The sequence below is a fragment of the Dama dama genome, chromosome 14 (genome assembly GCF_033118175.1).
Source record: "Dama dama isolate Ldn47 chromosome 14, ASM3311817v1, whole genome shotgun sequence".
NCBI classification, from domain to species: domain Eukaryota; kingdom Metazoa; phylum Chordata; class Mammalia; order Artiodactyla; family Cervidae; genus Dama; species Dama dama.
Genome location: NC_083694.1, coordinates 57,598,040 through 57,623,541, shown reverse-complemented (window position 1 = coordinate 57,623,541; position 25,502 = coordinate 57,598,040). Strand labels below are relative to the sequence as shown.

The 25,502-nt window shown below is 38.4% G+C and overlaps 2 protein-coding genes across 6 annotated transcripts in view; both read left to right on the top strand.

Moving 5' to 3' along the window:
* LOC133069352 (torsin-1A-interacting protein 2-like) overlaps positions 1-25,502 on the top strand; it is a 48,237-nt gene that overhangs the window by 16,765 nt on the left and 5,970 nt on the right. For 4 of the 5 annotated variants that reach the window (XM_061160838.1, XM_061160836.1, XM_061160840.1 and 1 more), the window contains 3 exons: positions 19,317-19,495; positions 21,449-21,958; positions 24,996-25,100. In XM_061160838.1, coding sequence (XP_061016821.1) covers positions 19,462-19,495; positions 21,449-21,958; positions 24,996-25,100 — 649 coding nt within the window. In that variant the 5' untranslated portion in view covers positions 19,317-19,461. Of the gene's footprint in view, positions 1-3,154; positions 3,295-19,316; positions 19,496-21,448; positions 21,959-24,995; positions 25,101-25,502 lie in introns of those variants that run through there. The other variant, XM_061160835.1, reaches the window with a different exon arrangement.
* Positions 3,291-5,444, top strand: LOC133069354 (torsin-1A-interacting protein 2). Its single transcript, XM_061160841.1, has one exon. It carries the CDS (start codon positions 3,497-3,499, stop codon positions 3,890-3,892), a length of 396 nt encoding a protein of 131 aa, XP_061016824.1. The 5' UTR covers positions 3,291-3,496; the 3' UTR covers positions 3,893-5,444.

The window sequence follows — 25,502 nt, the reverse complement described above, 5'->3', positions numbered from 1 at the left end:
AGTGAAATTGTGAGGGCGAGAAGTGGGAAGGTTTGAGAATCTTTCCAGGAGTATTTTGGGGAAGGCCTCTTCACTCTTTGGTGATAAGGCTGGGAATGAGTTAGGAGGCTGGTAGTACGTGATCTTGTTCTGATCGTTTAGTGCTTTGGAGCCCCCTTTTGATTCCCTTCTTACCTGTAGTGGTTTGGAGGACCAGGGGAGGGTCAGTTTTGTCTGGAACATATGGAACACTAGAGTTCTCTTGGTTCAAGAATACTTGGAGCTCTCAGTTCAGTTCAGTCACTCAGTCGTGTCCGACTCTTTGCGATCCCATGGACTGCAGCACTCTAGGCCTCCCTGTCCATCACAACTCCTAGAGTTTACTCAAACTCATGTCCATTGAGTCAGTGATGCCATCCAGCCATATCATCCTGTGTCGTCCCCTTCTCCTCCTGTCTTCAATCTTTCCCAGTATCAGAGTCTTTTCAGATGAGTCAGTTCTTCTAGTTAGGGGGCCAGAGTATTGGAGTTTAGCTTCAGCATCAGTCCTTCCAATGAATATTCAGGACTGATTTCCTTTAGGATGGACTGGTTGGATCTCCTTGCAGTCCAAGGGACTCTCAAGAGTCTTCTCCAACACCACAGTTCAAAAGTACCAATTCTTCAGCTCTCAGCTTGCTTTATAATACAACTCTCACACCCATACATGACTACTGGAAAAACCATAGCTTTGACTAGACGGACCTTTCTTGGTAAAGTAATGTCTCTGCATTTTAATATGCTGTCTAGGTTGGCCATAACTTTTCTTTCAAGGAGTAAGCATCTTTTAATTTCATGTCTTCAGTTACTATCTTCGGTGATTTTGGAGCCCAGAAAAATAAAGTCTCTCGCTGTTTTCATTGTTTCCTCATCTGTTTGCCATAAAGTGATGGGACTGGATGCCATGATCTTAGTAGTTTTCTGAATGTTGAGTTTTAAGCCGACTTTTTCACTCTCCTCTTTCACTATCATCAAGAGGCTCTTTAGTTCTTTGCTTTCTGCCATAGGGGTGGTGTCGTTTGCATATCTGAGATTATTGATACTTCTGCTGGCAGTCTTGATTCCAGCTTGTGCTTCATCCAGCCCAGCATTTCTCTTGATGTACTCTGCATATAAGTTAAGCAGTTAATATATAATATAAGCACTTGGAGCTCTAGTGCTTTCTTAACTCTTAAAGTTGGAGAAATGAAGGTTGGGAGAAGGGTGGATCTATCCTGAGCATTTGGAGCTTTACAGCTTCCTCTTGATTCTGCTATAACAGAGATGTGGAGTCATGGGGGAGGGGAAGTCTTGCCGAGGGTATATAGAGCCCACATTGTCAAACTTGTTAATTTTTGCCAGTCTGGTGGAAATGAAATATGGTATCTTGTGGTTTTAATTGAGTTTCCCCTTTTTACTCTAAAAATTCCAAAATTCTATATTTTTTCAACATCAAACTTAGTCATATAACTACCACTAACTTCTGTGTTAAACCCCACAATCATGTGGGTTTTATTCATCATCTCTTTCATGTACCCTAGATTTCCTGATTCAGCAAGTGAAACTTCTACTGTAGTGGCTCCTGACAGTAGATCCTCAGGGAAATCTGCTATACCCTGTGTTGCCACCACAAAGGTCAGAAATCCTATTTTGTGTTCATTCTTGCGTGAGGGGCTGGATTGGTAGCCTTCACACATTGTCACCTAACCTCATAAAACACATCAGTGTATCGACTCTGATTCTATCTCACCCCATCTGGAGTCCCCACCAAAATATTCACTCCATGTTGCAGCCCTTTCAGAGGTGGCTCTCCAGTTATCTTTTAAAGTGTTCATTTTAAAATCGAAGAATCACAGCTACTATTGATAGTCTGTAAGGAAAATGATTTGGCTGATCACAGCTAAGGATATAACTGCCTCTGCTTTTCAGGCTATGTCTTTATACAGTTTTAACCCTGTGTAAATGGGACACCCATCTTCCCCAGTGTTCCTTAGTGCTTTCACAGAATCAGGCCTCAGAATTCACAAAAGAGTTGCTGGAGAAAGGCAGGCTATATGTCGTATTCTGATGGTCTGTGGCATACTCTAGGTGGCTCTCTAGTTGTTCAGTACATCTTACTCTACCCCACCTTGTTTACTTGCTACATTTAAATGTCATGAAGGAGTACAAAGATGGTGAAAGTGCCTGTAAATCCCAACTGATTTACTATATATGTCCCAAGGATAGTTCAGGACTTTGCTTTAATTGGCTTAAACTTACATGCTTATAAGCCTATAAAGACGGATGTGGGCAGTGAGGCATGTCCCTTGTGGTTTCTTTTCCAGCCTTCAAAAGGATTTCATCCAACTTTCTATGGATAGTTATTAAGAATATTATCTAATAATTTTGTAAGGTTTTCCTTGCATTGAAGTCTGTTTTAGAAGGCTGTAACCATTGTTAACATTATCCCACCCATTATGGTAATACTATATATGGCACCCATTTCATGGAAGACAGATAAAAGAAATCTCAAAGTTTTACCATGTATATGATTATACAGACTGTAGTATTCCCAAAGTGCAAAAGGAGGAGGAAAAATAAATACATAGTCCTAAAAAAATAAATGAAACTAGTACAAATCTTAAATGAACCAAAATCTTCCCTGTTGCCCAGTTGAGCATAAGAATAATTCCCAACAGATAAGTTGGTTTGAATCCATATAAAGTTGTCATGGGGAATCCCATGAGACAATTCTTCTGCACCTTGACTGACCCAAATGATTTCCAAATGCATGTTTCTAATGATATTGTGAGCAACTCAAAGCCCATATGAGTTGTCTGAAGTTTTATTATTTACAGGTATGTGAAGCATTCCCAGAACCGTTCAACCAACTCAACAGCAGCTACTTCCCTGTGACTGGGTCCTGATTAAGGTCCTCCCAAGAAAGACTTCATTGGATCCACGCTCAAGAGGACACTGCCAAGTTTTCCTGACCCCTCTACATCGCTATAAAGCACTAAGGCCTTAAGACTTGGGTACTTGTATTACAACGGCAAGAGTGCCAGCACCCACCAAAGACTCACTGGACTGTCAGCTTCTGTTTCACCAAACAGACATAATAACTTACCAGCAAAGCAGAGTAAGCCAAGTGCCTCTGCACATACCACCAGCTGATAACACACAAGAAAAAGTAACTTAGACTAGAACCCTGTCTTTTCTTAAGAAGCTGAGATTTAAAGGAGCTCTTGTGACATCTGTGCTGCTAGTAGTGACTGATAACAGACTGGATCAGTCCCTGAGTTTGGAGACTGGCTACAAGTGAGTGAAAAATAGACAAAGAAATCGTGAAGAATTGCACGGAGGTGCAAGCCACATTTTATCCTCTCCAAGTAATGGTGGTTGGACTGAGAAAGTGCTAAACCGAAACTGTAATAGGTCTGGTTACTTGGGTGTCTCTCTGTATTATCATTGTTGCCTCTTACTGTTACATTTGCTGTCTGTGTTGTCTCTCCAGATCCCAATGTTTTCAGATAATTCACATTGCCCTGACTGTGGGCAGCAGTGGTTCCCTAGTTTAGAACTAGGCCATTGGTTGTACCAAACTGAACTGGTTGAGAATGAATGTTACCAAGTGTTCTTAGACCGTATTAACAGAGCTGATTATTGCCCTGAGTGTTACCCTGATAATCCTGCTAATAGAAGCCTTGTTCTTCCTTGGTCTTTCCCACTTGAGTGGGCTCCTCAAAATCTTACCAGGTGGACCTTTGAAAAAGCCTGCCACCCATTTCTTTTGGGTCCTCCACTGGTTAGAAAAAGAATACATGACTCTAGAGTTGCTGGTTTTAACCCTGCACTACAGTTAATCCTGACGAGGACAGACAAAACCTTAAACAAAAAACTTGGCCAAAGCAAGTAACTTCTTAAACAGTCAAGATCATGGAGACTCTAGAGGGTTTTGTACTAGTAACCCAAGGAAGATGGAAAAATGACTCCTTTCTAAATCTGATCCAGACTGTCACTGCTTTGGGAAACTGCTTAAATTGTTGGATCTGCTTCCAGGGTCTATACATCTCTTGTTCAGCATGAATTTAATTATTAGTCCAAGCCAGACTGTTCCTCTGGAACCTGACTAATCCATATTTCCTATGTTTTGGAATTAGCTTGCTCCTCCTAAAAATCTCCACAGCCTAATCATTGACGTTATTATGACAAGGTAGTCCTGGAGGAGAAGCCTATACTGTGTGTACTTTAATTCTAGTAATAACTTTTGTGGGAAAGCATCCTTGTAGCTGAATTCTAGATTATTCCAGTAAAACAATTAGACGTTTAATAAGAATCTATATTCTCAATTCCACCTCTTATATATTAATCAGTGATAATTATATATATATATATAAGGTTTATTCATATCTAACCAAATGTTCATCACTGGCTCTATTTGGTTTATTCTCAGTGTGGCTTTGACCTTCCTTATTAACTGGTCACTGTCAGAGAAACCACATTCAATCAGGCAATACCTGTATAGGTTACAGGAAAATATGCAGAAATGCCACCATCTAGTTACTTGGCTCTACATAAGCAAAGACTCTCCTGTCTTTGTGGTGACTGAACTTAGAATGTCCTCCTCTGGAAATGGAAAAGTACCTGTATTAGGGGCTAGGTGACAGAAGGAGTTATCAAACTTGACTCCATATAGATTATGAACAGTTTAGGGGAAGCATTTTTCTTAGAACTAAAAAGGACTTACCTGACATTGGCCTCATTCTGGCCTTCACTTGTTCATGAGAATCATGGAACCAGAGTTTGAGTTAAGAAACTTGGAAAAAGCAGCTGAAAACATCTCAGAGTCCACTTAACAATTTAAAAATTCCACTTAAGATGCTAAATAATACATTGCTTATGTAGAAACTCAACAATGGTCTCAAGGTCCCAGGTTCTTTCTGTCTTTCCCCTCTGGGATCCTTATTGTATTGGCTTTTTGCCCACATAGTTGTTTTCTCAGTGAGTACAATGTAGCTTGTTGCTGCTCCAGACATTTCAATCTCTCTCAAAGACTGGAAGTAGGGAGCAAAAAGCTTTGTTCTTTCAAGTCTCTATTTTTTATTTGGGAAGAAAATCTCTCTCTCAAAAGTCCCTCAGATTTTTCCTTACATTAATTACATCAGGGATTTTCCCTTACATCCTTGATTCAGAAAGGAGCCTGGGAAACCTGACAGAGGGGAATGGAGTTGACATTGCCTGGGTAGGACACGTTGTCTCCCCTAATAAAATCAGGGCTCTTTGAGGAAGAAGTGAGGGATGAATGGCTGTTGGTGTGCAGCAAATCATGCCTGCCACATGTTGTTTAAAGTCATCTGTTGGTCTGTATAAAGAGTGTACCCCGAGATCTGCCCTGTATCTGCCTTATGTCTGTCATGATTGACGTTCTCTTCTGTTCTATTGCTGAATAAATTGTGTGTGGACTGCCATACTGAGTGAAGACTAATTAGTTTATTAATCAATCCTTGGTTAAGAACTACACTATCCTAAAGCTTTATCTAAAAAGTGAAAATTTACTTTGGGGTATTGCTTTTGAGGATGGTATTATAGTCAATATTACTGTCTCCTAAACTTTCTCAGACACACACCAAAAAACACTGCTTATGTTCAATTCAGGAGAATAGAGAAAGTTTCTTTTTTGTTTTAACCAATCTCATTCTTAAATAGTAGGACATTAAATGGATTTATACAGTTGAGTTTCAAGTCAGTGCCTGGGTGAGCTTGTCAAAAATGCAAATTTCCTGATCTTACAGAAATTTTGATTTCCAAGGTTTCTTATGGGGCCCAGGAATCTACATTTTATAAATAGTGCCTCAAAAGATTCTTATGCAGATGCTCTATGAACCATACCTTGAAAAATACCATAGCAGCATATCCATCATATTTAGTTACCTAGCTTAAAAGAGTAGGAACCAAGAGTACTCATAACACTGTAAGATGGTGGTAGTTATTGTACTTTGCCAGTGACATATAAAGAGGTTTCATAGCAGCCTGAAGGACTCTGCTGATATTTCAGGTGATAACTCAGTCACATTTTTCTCAACTGTTTGTGGGGAGGGCTCTATTGTAGCCCTTAAACAGTTCTGTAGGGTGTCATTATAAACTTTGTGAGCATATGGGCAAGAGAAAGGAATCAAAAATGCTAATTTTAATACTACATTAAGAAGGGTACTTTGCCTTCATACATGATTATTACCACATACCTGATATGGTCAGCTCTCAGAAACAACATCATGTGGTAGAGGTCATAAAATGGAGCAGGGGAGAAAATTTAGAAAACTGCATAGCTTTTCAACTTAGGTCTTTAGTAGGACTTCACTGGGTTTAAAACATTGCAGACTATTCTAAAATACTCATTCATGGTTATGAATAATGAATTTGAAAGTATAAGTGTATTCCTAAAATTCTTAACACAGATGATCCACTGTTTTGGATGATGTGAGCCATATTAAGCTCCACTTCCATCCTCTGGGAGAGTTGATAATATTACTTACATGTAATGGTGGCCATTTCTAAAATAACTTCCAGAAATACTTTCTTTTACTTTAATGCAGACCTAGGAGTAGAAATTTAATGGAAAGTATCTACTAAAGAGAAGGCTGTCTTGGATTGTGGGTGACTGAGTTAAGATTCATCTCTTAACTTGTAGGAGAACATAGTCCAGGCAAGCACACATGCAAGAAAGAATTCCATGACATCCAAAGACTAGGTGGCAGTCATAATACACGTGTCTGTAAAAGTGAGTTGAGAGCCATACCCCTCTGGAATCTCCCCTGGCAGCCCTTGAGTCTCAATGCAGTCTTCGGAACACAGCTTGAAAACTGCTTGTTATAGAGGAAAAATAATGGCCTTGCAGCCAGCTGACCTCAGTTTGTCTTCTGACATTAAATGAGCTTGGGCATTTTAACCTTTCTCTGTCCAGTTTCATTTATGAAATAAGTTTTGTAATAATACCTTCTTCATACTGTTGTGAAGTTTAAATGTGGTACATGTCTATCAGTCAGCACCATAGTAAATCTTTAGGAAGAGGAGCGGTATAAGAGAATGAGGCAAAAGTTAGAACTAGGGATAAGATAGAGTCTCAGTTTTAGAATAAGGATTAAGGCCAACTGTTAGAACTTGATGCTAAATTATCAAAAATTTCTTAAATCTTTTCTGATGAAGGACAAGATTTGTCTTGTACCTGAGGTCAGGCCTGTAGTCGTGTGAATCACATGGTCTGAGATGAAGATTAAGAGGCTTAGGATGAATGACCCAAGGCAGATCCTTGTCACCTTTTTTTAGGCCCATTTATAATCATAATTGTGGTAGATATAACTAATTTATTTTATGATTTATTATCACCTGAGACTTTAACACAATGCTGAAAAAAGCAATTAGAGAAAAGTTGAAGTGTGTAAATTTACCCAGGTCATATGTGCTAGAGTCACAATTCAAACCTAGATTTGGAGTGCCTTGTAGTATGTTTACTGTGTGGTTTTATTGTTGTTTTGTTGTTTTAGTATCAACAGTTGCTTTAGTTAACAGCTAGGGTCCCACAGTCAGGATACCTGAGTTCAAATCACCTGAGTTCAAATCCTAACTCTGCCTCTACTAGTTGTGTGTTCTTGGGTAAGATTCTTCACCTTTCTCTGTCTCAACTTCCTCATCTGTAAAATAGAAGGAATATTAAGTCCATACATCATAAGATTGAAGCTTCCAGGATGGAATAGAGGTTAGGTAAGGTCCTACTGCTCTCCCAGCCCCAATTTATTCTTGAGAGTAGCTTTCCTTTGTCCTGTCTCCTCTCAGCTGATTGTGACAAAATGCATAGGAAACTGTTGTTTAAGTGTGCCTTTGTAACATAAGTTCATTGTGTGTGGGCTCAGAGTTAACCCTTATAGGTTTTTCATTTTGATTCTTAACTTTTCCTCACAGAAGCTAATACATTACATTTTATTACTCATTTAAAAAATTTACTAACATCAATCATTTAGAAAAGTGCTGAAAATAGTGTTCACCTATGCACCCAGACCTAAAATACATTAACATAGGAAAGATGTCCTGTGCTCTTGGATTGGAAGAATTAATATTGTTAAAATGGCCATACTACCCAAAGCAGTCTACAAGTGTAATGTGATCCTTACCAAATTACCCACGGCATTTTTCACCAAAATAGAAAAATAATCCTAAACTTTATATGGGACCATAAAAGACCCAGAATTGCCAAAGCAATCCTAAGGAAAAAGAACAAAGAAGGCATAACCCTCCCAGACTTCAGGCAATACTACAAAGCTACAGCAATCAAAATGGCGTGATATTAGCACAAAAACAGACATACATGGGCCAGTAGAACAGAATAGAGAGCCCAAAATTAAACCCCCACACCTATAATCAGTCTCCAACACAGGAGGCCAAAAATATACAATGGGAAAAGGACAGTCTCTTCTGCAGGTGATTTGGAAAAGTTGGACAGCCACAGGTAAATCTATGAAGTTGAAACACTCTCATACTATACAGAAAAGTAAATTCAAAATGTCTTAAAGACTTAAACATAAGACATGAAACCATAAAACTACTAGAAGAGAACATAGGCAAAACGTCTGACATAAATCGTACCAATATTTTCTTAGGTCTGTCTCCCAAGGCAATAGAAATAAAAACAAAAATAAGTGGGACCTATTTAAACTTACGAGCTTTTGCACAGCAAAAGAAACCATAAACAAAAAGACAGCCTACAGACTTGGAGAAAATATCTGCAAATGATGCAACTGACAAAGTCTTAATTTCCAAAATATACGAACAGCTGATACAATTCAACAACAACAAAAAAACAAACAACCCAATTGAAAAATGGGCAATTTTCATACAATAGTAGGATACAAATTCTATTCAAGTTTCTATAAACTAGGAGACACTGAAACATATACAGGAACATAAAACAGTTGCAAAAATTTCATAAACTAAAGATACTGACATCATACACTATAAATTGTAATTATGTTGAATTGGTTCATGGTGCTTTCAGGTCTACTGTATTCTACTTTTCTGTGTACTCATTCTGATAATTTTTGAGAGTTTTATATTGAAGCTCCAAATAAAAATCTTAATTTACCTACTTAAAAAATAGTGGAACTATCTAATTTTGTTCTGTATTTTCCAAGTCTCCTGTAATTGTGAAAAGAAAGAGAAAAAAGAAAAAGAAAAATGGGCAGAAGACCTAAGTAGACATTTCTGCAAAGAAGACATATAGATGACCAATAGGCACATGAAAAAGATGTTCAGCATCACTAATTATTAGAGGAATGCAGATCAAGACTATAATACAATGAGGTACCACCTTACACCAGTCAGAATGGCCAAGATTAAAAAATCTACAAATGGAATTTCCCTGGTGCGCGGTGGATAAGAATCTGTCTGCCAATGCAGGGGACATGGGTTTGATCCCTGGTCTGGGAAGATTCCACATGCTGAGGAGTAACTTAAGACCACGTGCCACAACTGCTGAGCCCACTTACTGCAACTACGGAAGCTTGCACACCCTAGAGCCTGTGCTCCACAAGAGAAAGCCACCACAGTGAGAAGCCTGTACATCCCAAGGAAGAGTAGCCCCCACACTCTGCAGCTGTAGAAAGCCCATCCCACAAAGCAACAAAGACCCTGTGCAGCTGAAAATAAAAGTATTAGAAAAGAAAAAGCAACACTTCTTAGAAAAAAAGTCTACAGATAACAAATGCTAGAGAGGATGTAGAAAAGGGAACCCTCCTACACTGTTGTTGGAAATGTAAGTTGGTGCAGCCGCTATAGAAAACAGTGTGGAGGTTCCTCAAAAAAACTAAAAATAGAATTATCATATGATCTAACAATCCCACTCCAGACAAAACTATAATTCAGAAAGACAGGGAATTCCCTGGTGGGTCAGTGGTTGGGATTCTTTGCTTTCACTACTGAGGACCTAAATTTAATCCGGATGGGGGAACATCCTGCAAGGTTCTTGGCATGGCAAAAACAAAAAGATACATGTACCTCTGGGTTCATAGTGCCAAGACTGTTCACAGTAGCCAAGACATAGAAACAATGTAAATGTCCATGGATAGAAGATGATATGTAGAATCTAAAATATGACTCTAATGAACTTATGAAACGGAAAGACTCACAGACAGAAGGGACTTGTGGTTGCCAATGGGGAGGGAAGTTAGGGAGAGTGGAGTGGGAGTTTGGGGTTAGCAGATACAAAGTATTATATACAGAATGGATAAACAACAAGGTCCTACTGTGTAGCACAGGGAATTCTATTCAATATCCTGAGATAAACCATAATGGAAAAGAATGTAAAAAGGAAGATGTGTGTGTATATATATATATATATAACCCAAATCACTGCTGTTTGGCAGAAATTAACACAACATTGTAAATCAACTGTACTTCAATTTTAAAAATAGATAAAGTATACTAACCTTTTGCCACATATACCTCATATTTAAAAAAATGCTAAAAAAAAATGCTTAACAGATGACAGTTGAAACTCATTCTCTTTCTCATCCTCTTCCTATCCTTTCCTCCAAGAAGCAAACATGTATCTTTTCTGATCATGTGTTTAATTTTTATGTACATTTAAACAATGTACACTGCAATAAAATAGTTGAACACTTTGAAATTTTTATTGCTCAGTAACAGTTGTATCTAAACTGTTCAGTTCAGTCACTCAGTCTGTTCGACTCTTTGTGACCCCATGAACTGTAGCACACCAGTCCTCCCTGTCCATCACCAACTCCTGGAGTTTACTCAAACTCATGTCCATCAAGTCAGTGATACCATCCAGCCATCTCATCCTCTGTCGTTCCCTTCTCCTCCTGCCCCCAATCCCTCGCAGCATCAGGGTCTTTTCCAGTGAGTCAACTCTTCGCATGACATGGCCAAAGTATTGGAGTTTCAGCTTCAACATCAGTCCTTCCAGTGAACACCCAGGACTGATCTCCTTGCAGTCCAAGGGACTCTCAAGAGTCTTCTCCAACACCACAGTTCAAAAGCATCAATTTTTGGCACTCAGCTTTCTTCACAGTCCAACTCTCACATCCATACATGACCACGGTAAAAACCATAGCCTTGACTAGACGGACCTTTGTTAGCAAAGTAACGTCTCTGCTTTTTAATATGCTATCTAGGTTGGTCATAACTTTCCTTCAAAGGAGTAAGTGTCTTTTCATTTCATAGCTGCAGTCACCATCCACAGTGATTTTGGAGCCCAGAAAAATAAAGTCTGACACTGTTTCCACTGTTTCCCCATCTATTTGCCATGAAATGATGGGACCGGATGCCATGATCTTAGTTTTCTGAATGTTGAGCTTTAAGACAGCTTTTTCACTCTCTTTCACTTTCATCAAGAGGCTGTTTAGTTCTTCACTTTCTGCCATAGGGGTGGTGTCATCTGCATATCTGAGGTTATTGATATTTCTCCTAGCAATCTTGATTCCAGCTTGTGCTTCTGCCAACCCAGCATTTCTCATGATGTACTCTGCATATAAGTTAAATAGGCAGGGTGACAATATACAGCCTTGACGTATTCCTTTTCCTATTTAGAACCAGTCTGTTGTTCCAATTCTAACTGTTGCTTCCTGACCCTCATACAGGTTTCTCAAGAGGCAGGTCAGGTGGTCTGGTATTCCCATCTCTTTCAGAATTTTCCACAGTTTATTGTGATCCACACAGTCAAAGGCTTTGGTGTAGTCAATAAAACAGAAATAGATTTTTTCTGGAACTCTTGCTTTTTCGATGATCCAGTGGATGTTGGCAATTTAATCTCTGGTTCCTCTGCCTTTTCTAAATCCAGCTTGAACATCTGGAAGTTCATGGTTCACGTATTGCTGAAGCCTGGCTTGGAGAATTTTAAGCATTACTTTGCTAGTGTGTGAGATGAGTGCAATTGTGTGGTAGTTTGAGCATTCTTTGGCATTGCCTTTCTTTGGGATTGGAATGAAAATGGACCTTTTCCAGTCCTGTGGCCACTGCTGAGTTTTCCAAATTTGTTGGCATGTTGAGTGCAGCACTTTCACAGCATCATCTTTCAGGATTTGAAATAGCTCAACTGGAATTCCATCACCTCCACTAGCTTTGTTCGTAGTGATGCTTCCTAAGGCCCACTTGAGTTCACATTCCAGGTTGTCTGGCTATAGGTGCGTGATCACACCATCGTGATTATCTGGGTGGTGAAGATCTTTTTTGTACAGTTCTTCTGTGTATTCTTGCCACCTCTTCTTAATATCTTCTGCTTCTGTTAGCTCCCTACCATTTCTGTCCTTTATTGAGCCCATCTTGGCATGAAATGTTCCCTTGGTATCTCTAATTTTCTTGAAGAGATCTCTAGTCTTGCCCATTCTATTGTTTTCCTCTATGTCTTTGCATTGATCGCTGAAGAAGACTTTCTTATCTCTCCTTGCTATTCCTGGGAACTGGGCATTCAAGTAGGTATATCTTTCCTTTTCTCCTTTGCTTTTCACTTCCCTTCTTTTCACAGCTATTTGTAAGGCCTCCTCAGACAGGCATTTTGCTTTTTTGCATTTCTTTTCTTGGGGATAATTTTGATTCCTGCCTCCTGTCCAATGTCACGAACCTCCATCCATAGTTCATCAGGCACTCTATCAGATCTAGTCCCTTAAATCTATTTCTCACTTCCACTGTATAGTCATAAGGGATTTGATTTAGGTCATACCTGAATGGTCTAGTGGTTTTCCCCACTTTCTTCAATTTCAGTCTGAATGTGGCAATAAGGAGTTCATGATCCGAGCCACAGTCAGCTCCCAGTCTTGTTTTTGCTGACTGTATGGAGCTTCTCCATCTTTGGCTGCAAAGAATATAATCAATCTGATTTTGGTGTTGACCATCTGGTGATGTCCATGTGTAGAGTCCTCTCTTGTGTTGTTGGAAGAGGGTGTTTGCTATGACCAGTGTGTTCTCTTGGCAAAACTCTATTAGCACCTGCTTCATTCTGTACTCCAAGGCCAAATTTGCCTGTTATTCCAGGTGTCTCTTGAATTCCTACTTTTGCATTCCAGTCCCCTATAATGAAAAGGACATCTTTTTTGGGGGTTAGTTCTAGAAGGTCTTGTAGGTCTTCGTAGAACTGTTCAACTTCAGCTTTTTCAGTGGTACTGGTCGGGGCATAGACTTGGATTACCGTGATATTGAATGGCTTGCCTTGGAAACAAACAAATTATTCTGTCGTTTTTGAGATTGCTTCCAAGTACTGCATTTCGGACTCTTCTGTTGACTATGATGGCTATTCCATTTCTTCTAAGGGATTCCTGCCCACAGTAGTAGATATAATGGTCATCTGAGTTAAATTCACCCATTCCAGTCCATCTTAGTTCACTGATTCCTAGAATGTCAATGTTATGCATCAATTTTAAAGTTACTGTTACTCTTTTTAATTTTGTGTGTTCCAGGCTGCTAGACTTGGTTTTATTACCGCAGTTCAGAGATCATTCTATGTACCAAACAATGAACACCTACCAGGTTGTCAAAGCATTACCGTTGGTACATTGAGATGGAGCAGAAAGGGTGCACCTTAAAAGACAGAGCCAGGGGACTTCCGTGGTGGTCCAGTGGCTAAGACTCTGAACTCCCAAAGCAAAGAATCCAGGTTCAACCCCTGGTCAGGGATCTAGATCCTACATGCCACAACTAAGAGATCACATGCTGCAACCCCAGTGCAGCGAAATAAATATATAGAAGGAAAAGCCAGGGCATCCAAAACAGAAGAAGCAGTGAGGTAAATCTGTGTCCCTCTTCAGGGAGGTCTCAGGATATTAAAATTCAGTAAGTTGAATCCCTGTTATATTCTCCATAGACAATAAAACCTTATAACTTGAACCTGATTTGAGCCCTCATGGAGACAAGTTAAAGGAAAACAGTAAGTTTTGCTGCAGATTTCAGGATCACAGGGAAGCAAAGATACCTACCAATGATAAGGCTAAGTTTTATTTAAATGGAAAAATGAATCATTGCAACCTCTATAAATGGGGCACTGAAAACCAATATTTCACAATTGAACTTGTAAGGGATTCACTAAAAGCAAACATCCTTTGTGCTAAATGAAGCATGTAGGTCTTCATCAGTTTGTTGTTTTTTCTTTCAAGATACCATCAAAGATGGGTTGTTATTGTTTTTTTTTTTTTTTTTTGAGATGCTCATGGATGGTTTTTCCTGAAGCTGCAAAAAGTTTTCAACATGTCCATTTTCCATCAGAATGAGGTGCTACCTCAATTCTGCTATGCAATCCAGAGGTTTCTAATGCACACATTTCCTGGTATGGATTAGACACAGTTCAAAAAATTAACCTGCCTCTGGAATCTGCCTCCAGGTCTCCCAGATACCACACCATGTAATTTCTTCTGAAGATACATCAAGAACTTCTGTGTTTATACCATTTCTTCCTTGTAGCCTTGAGGGAATACTGGTTCAGCTATGAACAGCAGTGTGTGTCCAAGGGTCTGAGTGAAATGGGCTATAGAAATGATGTGTGCCTTGTGATAAGAAAGGCTTATATTGAGCACTTGTAAGATTATAGATACATCTCTGGTGTTCCTTTGCAGATTGCTTATTGACTGCAACCTAGTTTCCAAGTAATATTTTTTTTTTTAAAGCATTCAGTTAGGTTTACATGAAATTAAGTTTATTGAGGATATCCTGCTTGCAATAAGATGCACAGATTTTAAGCTTGATGACAAATGTAACCACCACCTCAGTAAAAATATAGAACACTTCTATTACCCGAAAAGGTTTTCTCATGCCCTTTTCCAGTCAGTAGTCCTTACCCTTGGAACCACTTCTCTGTTTTCCCTCACTGTAGACCATTGGCCATTCTAGAACTTCATATAAATTGGATCATTTGGCATATAATCTTGTGTGTGGCTTTTTTCACTCATCACATTTTTTCAGATTCATCCATCTTATGTATCAGTAGTTGGTTCATTTTTTTTCCATTTGTTTAATTATTTTTTAATCACTCTATAGTATTTATAGGTTTCCCAGGTGGTGCAGTGGTAAAGAATCTGCCTGCCAATACAAGAGACACATGAGACTCAGATTTGATTCCTGGATCGAGAAGACCCCCTGAAGTAGGATATGGCAACCTACTCCAGTATTCTTGCCTGGAAAATTCTTTGGACAGTGGAACCTGGTGGGCTATAGTCCATGGGGTTGCAAAGAGTTGGACATGACTGAGCACACACACACACACACACACATGTAGTATTTTATGCTTCTTATATTTTATATGAAGGCTTTAATATTGAACATTTTATGAATTTTTGATACATAACTAGTTAATTGCTATATATAATATTACATTTAAAGAATATGCCACAATTTAAAACTAGTTCCTTATTTATAGACATTTAAGATTTTCTCAGTTTTTCCTCTTCTTTTTTAACAATGCTGCCACAAACACCATTGGGCACTTTAGGAAAAGTTTCTCTAAGTTACATGTCTAAAAGAATTGCTGATTTGTAGAATGTGTGTGTCAACTCGGTATTGCTGTATTGCCCTCCAAGTTGTAACAGGTGGCCTCATTGTCAATACAGGTCTGCTGCTGCTGCTGCTGCTAAGTCGCTTCAGTCGTGTCCGACTCTGTGCGACACCATAGATGGCAGCCCACCAGGCTCCCCCGTCCCTGGGATTCTCCAGGCAAGAACACTGGAGTGGTTGCCATTTCCTTCTCCAATGCATGAAAGTGAAAAGTGAAAGTGAAGTCGCTCAGTCGTGTCCGATTCTTAGCAACCCCATGGACTCCAGCCTACCAGGCTCCTCTGTCCATGGGATTTTCCAGGCAAGAGTACTGGAGTGGGTTGCCATTACCTTCTCCGCAATACAGGTCTGGGTATTTCCAAATCCTCACCAACACTTGGTATTACATTTTTTTTTTTCCAATCTGGTGGTTGTGAGATGGTATCTCATCATTAATATTTGCATTTCCTTGCCTGCATTTCTTACCAATTCATTAGACATTTAGAGTCCTCTTTTTATTTAACTACTTGTTCATCTCTTTTGCCCACTTAAAAAGCAAAATAGCAGTATTTGTCTCTTAACTGATCTGGGGTAGTTTTTATGTATTCTAGATATTAATCCGTTGATGATTATATGTGTTGCTGATAGTTTTCTAGTCAGTGAATTTATCTTTTGACCTTGATTTTGATGATTTGTATAGAGATAACTTTTTTAATGTCATCACATTTGTTCCCCTCATGGTTTGCATGTCTTTTATATCTTGCTTAAGAAAACCTTGAGGTTATAATGGTATTCCCCACTTTCTTCTGAAAATTTCAAAGTTTTTGCACTTTACATTTAGGTCTCTAATCTGCAACTGATTTTTGTGGAGGTAGAAATCTAGTTTTTTTCCCCATTTGAAAAATCAGTTGTCCCATAACTGTTTATTCACTAGTCCATTCTTCTCTTTGTCACTCAGTTTCCTTTACTTAAGTATGTACATATTTCTTGGCTCTCTATTCTGTTATTATGTTTGTCTGTTCTAATGCCAGTGCCCTATTGTTTTTAATATCTTGATATATCTGGTAAAGATTTCCCTCCTTCAGAATTCATTTTTCTTCCTTCAGAATTAGCTTGACTCTTAATTCTTTACTGCTTTTTATGAATTTTAGGGTCAGCTCATTCATTTCATAAGAAACATATAATAAAAAAATTGTCTGAAGATTTTGTTTCAGATTGCAATGAATTTACAGATTATTTTGGAGGGAATTGGTGTTCAGTTCAGTTCAGTCGCTCAGTTGTGTCTGACTCTTTGTGACCCCATTAACTGTAGCTCACCAGGCTTCCCCATCCATCACCAACTCCCAGAGCTTGCTGACTCATGTCCATCACGTCAGTGATGCCATCCAACCCTGTCATCCTCTGTCGTCCCCTTTTCCTCCCGCCTTCAGTCTTTCCCAGCATCAGGGTCTTTTCCAATGAGTTGGTTCTTTGCATCAGGGGGCCAAAGTATTGGAGTTTCGGCTTCAGCATCAATCCTTCCAAGGAATATTCAGGACTGATCTCCTTTAGGGTGGACTGGTTGGATCTCCTTGCAGTCCAAGGGACTCTCAAGAGTCTTCTCCAACACCACAGTTCAAAAGCATCAATTCCTCAGCGGTCAACTTTGTTTATAGTCCAACTCTCACAGTGATTGTGGAGCCCCCACAAATAAAGTCTCTCACTGTTTCCCCAACTATTTGCCATGAAGTGATGGGACCAGATGCCATGATCTTAGTTTTCTGAATGTAGAGTTTTAAGCCAACTTTTTCACTTGTCCTCTTTCACTTTCATCAAGAGGCTCTTTAGTTCTTCTTTGCTTTCTGCCATAAGGGTGGTGTCATCTGCATTTCTGAGGTTATTGATATTTCTCCCGGCAGTCTTGATTCCAGCTTGTGCTTCATCCAGTCCAGCATTTCTCATGATCTACTCTGCATATAAGTTAAATAAGCAGGGTGACAATATATACAGCCTTGACATACTCCTTTCCCGATTTGGAATCAGTCTGTTGTTCCATGTCCAGTTCTAACTGTTGCTTCTTGACCTGCATACAGATTTCTCAGAAGGCAAATCAGGTGGTCTGGTGTTCCCATCTCTTTAAGAATTCTCCACAGTTTGTTGTGATCCACACAGTCAAAGGCTTTGGCGTAGTCAATAAAGCAAAAATAGATATTTTCCTGGAACTGTCTTGCTTTTTCGATGATCCAGTGGATGTTGGCAATTTGATCTCTGGTTCTTCTGCCTTTTCTAAATCCCGCTTAAACGTCTGGAAGTTCACAGTTCACGTACTATTGAAGACTGGCTTGGTGAATTTTGAGCATTACTTTGCTAGCATGTGAGATGAATGCAATTAGCACTAAATGGCCTTGAATCTTACTGTCTATACACACAGTGTATTTCTCTACTTAGGTCCTTTTTATGTCCTTCAATAAAGTTTTAATACTTTTCTCCCTAGAAGTTCTTTTTTTTAAAAATAGTTTTATTGAGGTATAATTTACATACCATAAACTTCACCCACTCCAAAGTCCTTGCATATGTGTTGTAGATTTATTACTAGGTACCTTTTAGTTTTTATTATGAGGTGCATGCATGCATGCTTAGTCACTTCAGTCATGTCCAACTCTTTGCGACCCTATGGACTGTAGCCCACCAGACTGCTCTGTCACTGGATTTTCTATTTATTTGTAAAGTTTTACCTCATCTGCCGTATTCACCTGACCTCTTACCAACTGACTACCACTTCCTCAAGCATCTCAAACTTTTTGCAGGGAAAACACTTTCACAACAAACAGAATGCAGAAAATGCTTTCCAAGAGTTTGTCAAATCATGAAGCATAGATTTTCATGCTACAGGAATAAACAAACTTATTTCTCTTTAGCAAAAATGTGTTGATTGTAATGGTTCCTATTTTGATTAATTAAGCTGTATTCAAGCCTAGTTATAATGATTTAAAATTCAAGGACCCAAACTGCAATTATGTTTGCACCAACTGAATATAAGATATAATTGAGTTTTTATTGCTTACAAGTTACCTCTGGTTTTGATTCCTTTTGTATACAGCTTTTAATAATTTATATATATTCTTCTTTGATCTACAGTCCATGGGGTTGCAAAGAGTCAGACATGACTGAGTGACTAACACAACAACTTCTTTGAGCAGTGTATAGAAGGGGATCATATAAAGTGATAACTATCTCCATATTTTATAAAAGAATACTGTAAGAAAACTACTCTTAGTGACGAAACCCTAAATGTGTATTTGCCTTTCCTAATACCAAGACAGCCATCTTCATCTGTAGGTGCATGTTTCTTGTTAATGATAAATGGAAGTTTCTGGTAGGCAAACTCTGAGAAATTTATATGGGACAGAAATTGACATAAGGGAAATCTGCAGTGATTAACTCAGCAGTGACTTAAATTTTTACTCTTGGAATTACTTTTTATCTCAGTTTCAAAGGTGTTTCCTTCAAGATTCTGATCACTTGTTCTTACTTTTTTTGTTGTTGTTGTTGTTGTTGTTCTTACTTTTTACATCCTTCCAGACACACTAGAATGTATTAGGAGGTTATGTCATCTATACAAGGGTTAATAATCTGAAGTTGTTTTTTTTTTTTCTATTTATAGTCTAGGATTTGGAATATGAGTCTCATGAAAGCCAGAAAACATTTTTTCTTCACTAGATAAGTTTCAGCGAGAAAATAGTATTCAAATTAAACAGACTTAGTAAATAAAGTTGAACTAGGCATTTTTCCCATGTATGAATAAAAAAGTCATTTTAATTCTTTTTATTTTGTTTTAGTCACTGTATATATGCCTTGTTTCCTGGGTCCATGGGAAGCATGAGTCTGTTGGGACTTGGGACAAGAAGAAACCAAGACATCTTTACAAGGAAATCCAGATACTAACAGAAAGTATCCCAAAGTCTGAAGAGATAGAACTCAAACATGACTGACAGAGGACTTGGGGATCCTCCAGAGGGTAAGGCTCGTTTGTACAGCACGAAGTTTGTGCTGTCGGAAACTAGGGCTGTGCTAGGAGAGAAAGTCTCTGGTGACTAAAACTGAAGTTTGGAAGTAAAAAAGAACTGAATTGCTTAATTTATTATGATTCTTATTCTTTGATATTTACCGAATTTTACCATCATACCAGACCCTAATTATGAAGAAGAGTTAAGTTTTAGAGACTCCTGTAGTATTGGGAAAATAACATCCTAAAAAAAGATGGTAGACAGATCTTTAGAGTTATATTTTTAAAAGTCAAGTTAGCTGTGATATGCTATAAATTTAGAGCAGGATCTTTCAATTATAAGGAAAGATGAAATTTAAATTCTTCATTCTGCTTAAGTGTATATATAGGAAATATAGGCAAAATATGATATTGGTTTTTTGGAAGAGAAGGGCATATTTAAATATTTTATTAAGGATATTTTTCAATATATAAAAATTAGCACACACAAAAAATAGCACAGTATAATGAAGTCCCATGTACTCAACATCTAACTTCAATTTTTACCTACATAATGCTACTCTTGTTTACCTGCCTTGAAATATTTAAGTGTAAATGCAAGACATGATATAATTTTATTAGGACTTTAGTTTACATCTCTTAAAGCTAGATTAAAAAAAAAAAAAGAACCAAAATAGCACTGTCATACCTAAAAATAAATTGTTATTCCACACTATTCTTCATATATACAGTCAGCATTCACATTTCCCCAATTGTCTCTTAATCTGTTTTCTTCACAGTTGGGTTTCTAATTTTTTTTTTTTTCTTTACATTTGGGTCACATACTGCATTTTGTTGATATATCTTTTCAGTTGCTTTAAAAAAAAAAAAAAAACTTTATTATGGAAAATTCAAACATATATAAAAGTAGAGAGATGAAATGAATTCCGTGACCCAGCTTCATCTGCTATCAACATATGGCTAATGCTGTTTCATTTATACTCTCTTCTCCTTATACCCATATCATTGTATTGAAGCAAAATCTAGATATCATATAATTTTAGCCAAAATACTTGAACACTTATCTCCAAATGGTACAGATTCCTTTTTAAAAACATTACCCCAATTCCTTTTCATACCTAGAATATGAACCAATAATTCCTTCATCTCATCAAATAGCTGGTGTTCAGATTTTCCTGATTATCTCATCAATACTTCTTTAACAGTTGGTTTGTGGGACACTGGATCTATGATGTGGTCCACACATTGTTGATGTGTCTCTAGTATCTCAATCAATAGGTCACCCCTCCTTTTTTTATCTTTTCTTGCCATTTATTTTTATCTCCTGGTGTTATTCAAGAAACAGAGTCTTTGTCTCTTAGAATTTCCATCATTTTGGGTTTTTCTGATTACATTCCTGAGGCATAATTTAATGTATTCCTCTGTCCCTGTGTTTCTTGGAAACTGGTAGTTAGCTCTAGAAGCTTCATTAGATTCTGCTTTAGTTTGGCAAGAATACCTCATAGGTAGTATAGTGTACTTCCTATTGCATGGAATTTGGGAAGTTAGAAATGTCTGATTTTCCTTCTTTTTGTCGTATTAAGATTCATCAATGGGTTCAGAAGGAAGTTGTCAGCCTGGTTCATTCACTATAAAATTCCTCTTCAGTCTTTCAAATAATGGTTTCAGTTGCTATTGATGATTATTGCCTAGATTTGTTGTTTCATTAGGGAAGAGGGTATTTTTAATATTACCAGAAGTTGGTTTGCCATTCAAAATAGTTTTCAATTAGTATTATTTGTTAGATTAGCATGATAATAAATTTGGGTAATCAGTCACCTTTAGTGAAAGTCAAGAGAAATAATGTTTAAGAAGAGTGCCTCTTAAAGCCATAAAAATCTATATAAATATTTTTATTAATCAGGGATCTTGTTGAAATAAAAAATGTAGGGAAATTTTTTAAATTGTAAATTTTTGTCTCAATAGACCCTCAGAAGGATTTGGAAAATGATCCATCACTAAATACTCAGGAGACTACAGTCACTGCAAGTACCACTGAAGAAGCTCACACCCTAGACCCTGCCCCTCGTCTTAACAAAGACCACCAAGAGGTAGAAACAATTGGCCCAGGAAGTACAGATATAGATGCTCAATCAGAAAATCCAGACGAAACAGATTATGGGAAATATCTAAAGGATATAGACGGTGAGAACAGCCAGAGTTTTCAGGGTGGAGAACAAGGCCATCAGCTCCCTTCAGAGAGTCTGAGTGAAGACCCTGTGGATCCAGAACCCCAGTGTTCTCCAAGTGACAAGGTAGGAAGAACAGACACACACATAGCGGGCAGCTCTGCAGCCCTCCCTGAGCACGTCGGTGATGGACCTGGAGCTTCTCAGGAGCCACCAGTCGTTGACCCTCAGGATGCCCAGAGCCCTGGCCATTCCAGCACAGGGCTGGAGAGCCAGCACACACTGAGGAAGCGACTGCTGGCACCAGGTGAGAAAAGCCCTGAGCCTGTCCTGTTGTGTACTATTCTGTCACAGCATAGGTGGGGCCATTCTTTTCAGAGAGCTTCTCTTTACTTCATAGGATTAAGGCCTTTGCATCTTGCCCAAGGTCACAAAGAGATATGACTGCATTGAGATTAAATGAGGTTTCTCATCTCCTAAGACTTCCCTGGTGGCTCAGAAGGTAAAGGCTCTGCCTGCCATGTGAGAGACCCAGGTTCAATCCCTGGGTTGGGAAGATCCCCTGGTGAAGGGAATGGCACCCCACTCCAGTGTTCTTACCTGGAGAATCCCATGGACAGAGGAGCCTAGCAGGCTGCAGTCCATGGGGTCACAGAGTCGGACACAACTGAGCAACTAACACTTTCACTTTCAAACTAGCTCATTCTGCTCACTACATTAAGTTGCTTCCCACTTATACATAAGCTGCATTTTTTAACAGTTTCTATTTATTTACTGTATGTATGATTTTTTTTTAACAGGTATGACTTAAAAAATTCACCCCTGGCCTTTTCTTTATTTCTTATATTTTCACTTACACTATTTAAAATCTTTTACTTTGGGGAAAATTAAATGCTACATAAATCGAGAGATAGGTATATTTAAAAACCAGCATCAGTGGTATAGTATTCTTGAAGTGAAATGTTAGTCACTACAGTATGTGTCTGATTCTTTGCGACCCCATGGACTGTTATCCACCAGGCTACTCTGTCCATGGGATTCTCCAGGCAAGAATACTGGAGTGGGTAGCCATTCCCTTCTCTAGGAGATCTTCCCGACTCAGGGATCGAACCTGGGTCTCCTGCACTGCGGGCAGATTCTTTACCATCTGAGCCAGTATCCTTAACTCAGTCATATTTCAGTTTTATAGGACTTTGAGCAAATCAGTTATTTCTCTATACCTGATTTTCCCCACTTGTATGTTAAGGATAACAGCATCCTGTCTTTCCTCACGAAAAATAGTTGCAGTGTGCTAAGTCTTTAACTGGAACTCAAGAGATATGGATTCTAGTTGCAGCCCTACCAGTTCCTAATTTGGGTGAATTTAAGCAAATCTCCCCGGAGAAGGCAATGGCATCCCACTCCAGTACTCTTGCCTGGAAAATCCCATGGACGGAGGAGCCTGGTAGGCTGTGGTCCATGGGGTCGCTAAGAGTCAGACATGACTGAGTGACTTCACTTTCACTTTTCACTTTCATGCATTGGAGAAGGAAATGGCAATCACTCCAGTGTTCTTGCCTGGAGAATCCCAGGGACAGGGGAGCCTGATGGGCTGCCGTCTATGGGGTCACACAGAGTCGGACACGACTGAAGTGACTTAGCAGCAGCAGCAGCAGCAAGCAAATCTCCCAACTTCCTGGTACTTCAGTTTCCTATTTGTGGAAATGAAGAAGTTGAACAAGATGATATCCAGCTGGTTTCTTCCAGCTTTTACCTTTTGTGATATTATGGAGTTGGATTGTGTGGATTTGTGTTGTATAAGTACTCTGAAAGCTCAGCCTATTTGCCACAGCAAAGGAGTATAAAATGTAAGACATTGTTTTTGTTGGACTTGACTGCGAGCTAGAATTCCATGTTTCAGTGTAACTCAATGGCTGATCTCAAATATGTGTTTCATTAGTTTACTATTAACTTGAGTGAAGACAAGGGCTATGTCTCATTCATTGTGTTTCTTTGGCACGTGGCACAGAGAAGTGACTTCATGAATATTTGTTAAATGAGCAAATGATAGCATTTGTATATGGACCAATAATGTGCCATCAGAATTTCACTGTTACGCAGGTTCACTGAGTAGGGGAAGAAAACATTGTTTTAAAAATGCAGTTTCATGTGTGAGAAGCAGCTTAATATAATGGAATGAGCTCATCTAGGAGGTGAGAAACCTCTTTCTAATCTCAGCTTGGCACTGGGCAAAGCCCTTGACGTCTCTGGACCTTTTGTCACAGTAGGTAAGGTAGGGGGCTAGAGTAGATGATCATTACAGATCCTTTCAGTCCTTAAATTCTGTGACATGATAGTTTAAAAACTCACATTTTGGTGTGATCTGATTAACTGTTCTTTATAGGTGGAGATGACTGTACTCCTTTATGTTAATAGAGTATGCTATTTGAGTTATTTCTCTAGTAAGGATTGTGGGCAGTAGTCAGCTGTCATTCTTATATGAGGTACCTGGCTGGGGTCAGGCACACATTTTGACTCTAGAGGGACTTAGCTCAGTCTACAAAATACTGCCTCCTTTTCACCAACACATTTTATCACAAATGTGATATCAATTAAGATTGATATCACACCTCATACCTGCGTTTTTATATAGTTCATAAGTTTTCTTAACCTTGTATTCCTTGTTTCATGTACCTCACTCATTAATTTTCAGGCTTACTTTTGTAAGTTATTTTGCAAAGTAAGCTATTAGTGTATAGTAATCTCTCCTGTCTTTAAACTTAGTGTCTGTTATTTGCATATTTGGGAGTTGAGGAACCTTTTGAAATATAAATACTGAAATTAGTGATGAATAATACTCGATGGACATGAGTTTGAGTAAACTCCGGGAGTTGGTGATGGACAGGGAGGCCATGGGGTCGCAAAGAGTCGGATACGACTGAGCGACTCAACTGAACTGAACTGAATACTGAAATTATTGATGAATGCTGAAACCCATGATGTTGAGTCTTGTATATAGCTAGCATTTCTTAAATTCCTTCTTAGTTCTGTACGTTTTGTCAAATCACATTTTAAATAGGTTTGGCTGCAATCTTGTTTCTTTGTCCTTGATATAAGGGCTAGTGAAGAATTGTGGATGTATCCTTAAGTGATTTCACAGCATTTTATTTTATTCTTCTAAGTAGAATAAAGTACAATAGTGAGCCTTAAGTAAAAGACAGGAAAAATAATTAGCTTTGTACAAAACAAAATTTTATGAAGTATGGCATCCTCAGTCAAATTCTTTGCTTTGATAAGAAGTATAAAGGTATGCACACTCTCATTAGTGTACACTGTCTAAGAATAATGTTTTTTTTTTTTCCCAGAGGCTGAGAGACATCAACAAGAAACACAAGAATTGGAAGAAAACAAAGAGAAAAATGCACAGGATACCATAAGAAGGACTGATAAAAAGGATTTTTTGAGCTATGGTGAGAACAAAACTGGTTTTACTGCAGTAATTCACATTCAGAAATTCTCAGAGAACTGGCCAGAAAACTAGCAGATTTAACAGTTTTAGCATTGTTTTAATTTTTTTTTTTTAATGTTTATAGTAATATGAGAATAGAGCAATTGAGTTTTAGGGATTTTTTCCTTTAGGTGTTTTAGCCAACATTTTGCCATCCTTACAAAATGGGAATTCCCAGTGGAGGAAGGTCTTTTCATAAACCAAGAAACTGAAACAGTTTTTGATTGAAGTACACCTGATTTACAATGTAGTGCTAATTTCAGGTGAGCAATAAAGTGATTAATTATATATATGTATATTTTTTCACATTATTTTTCATTATAGGCTATTAAAAGATATTCAATATAGCTTCCTATTAAAGCTG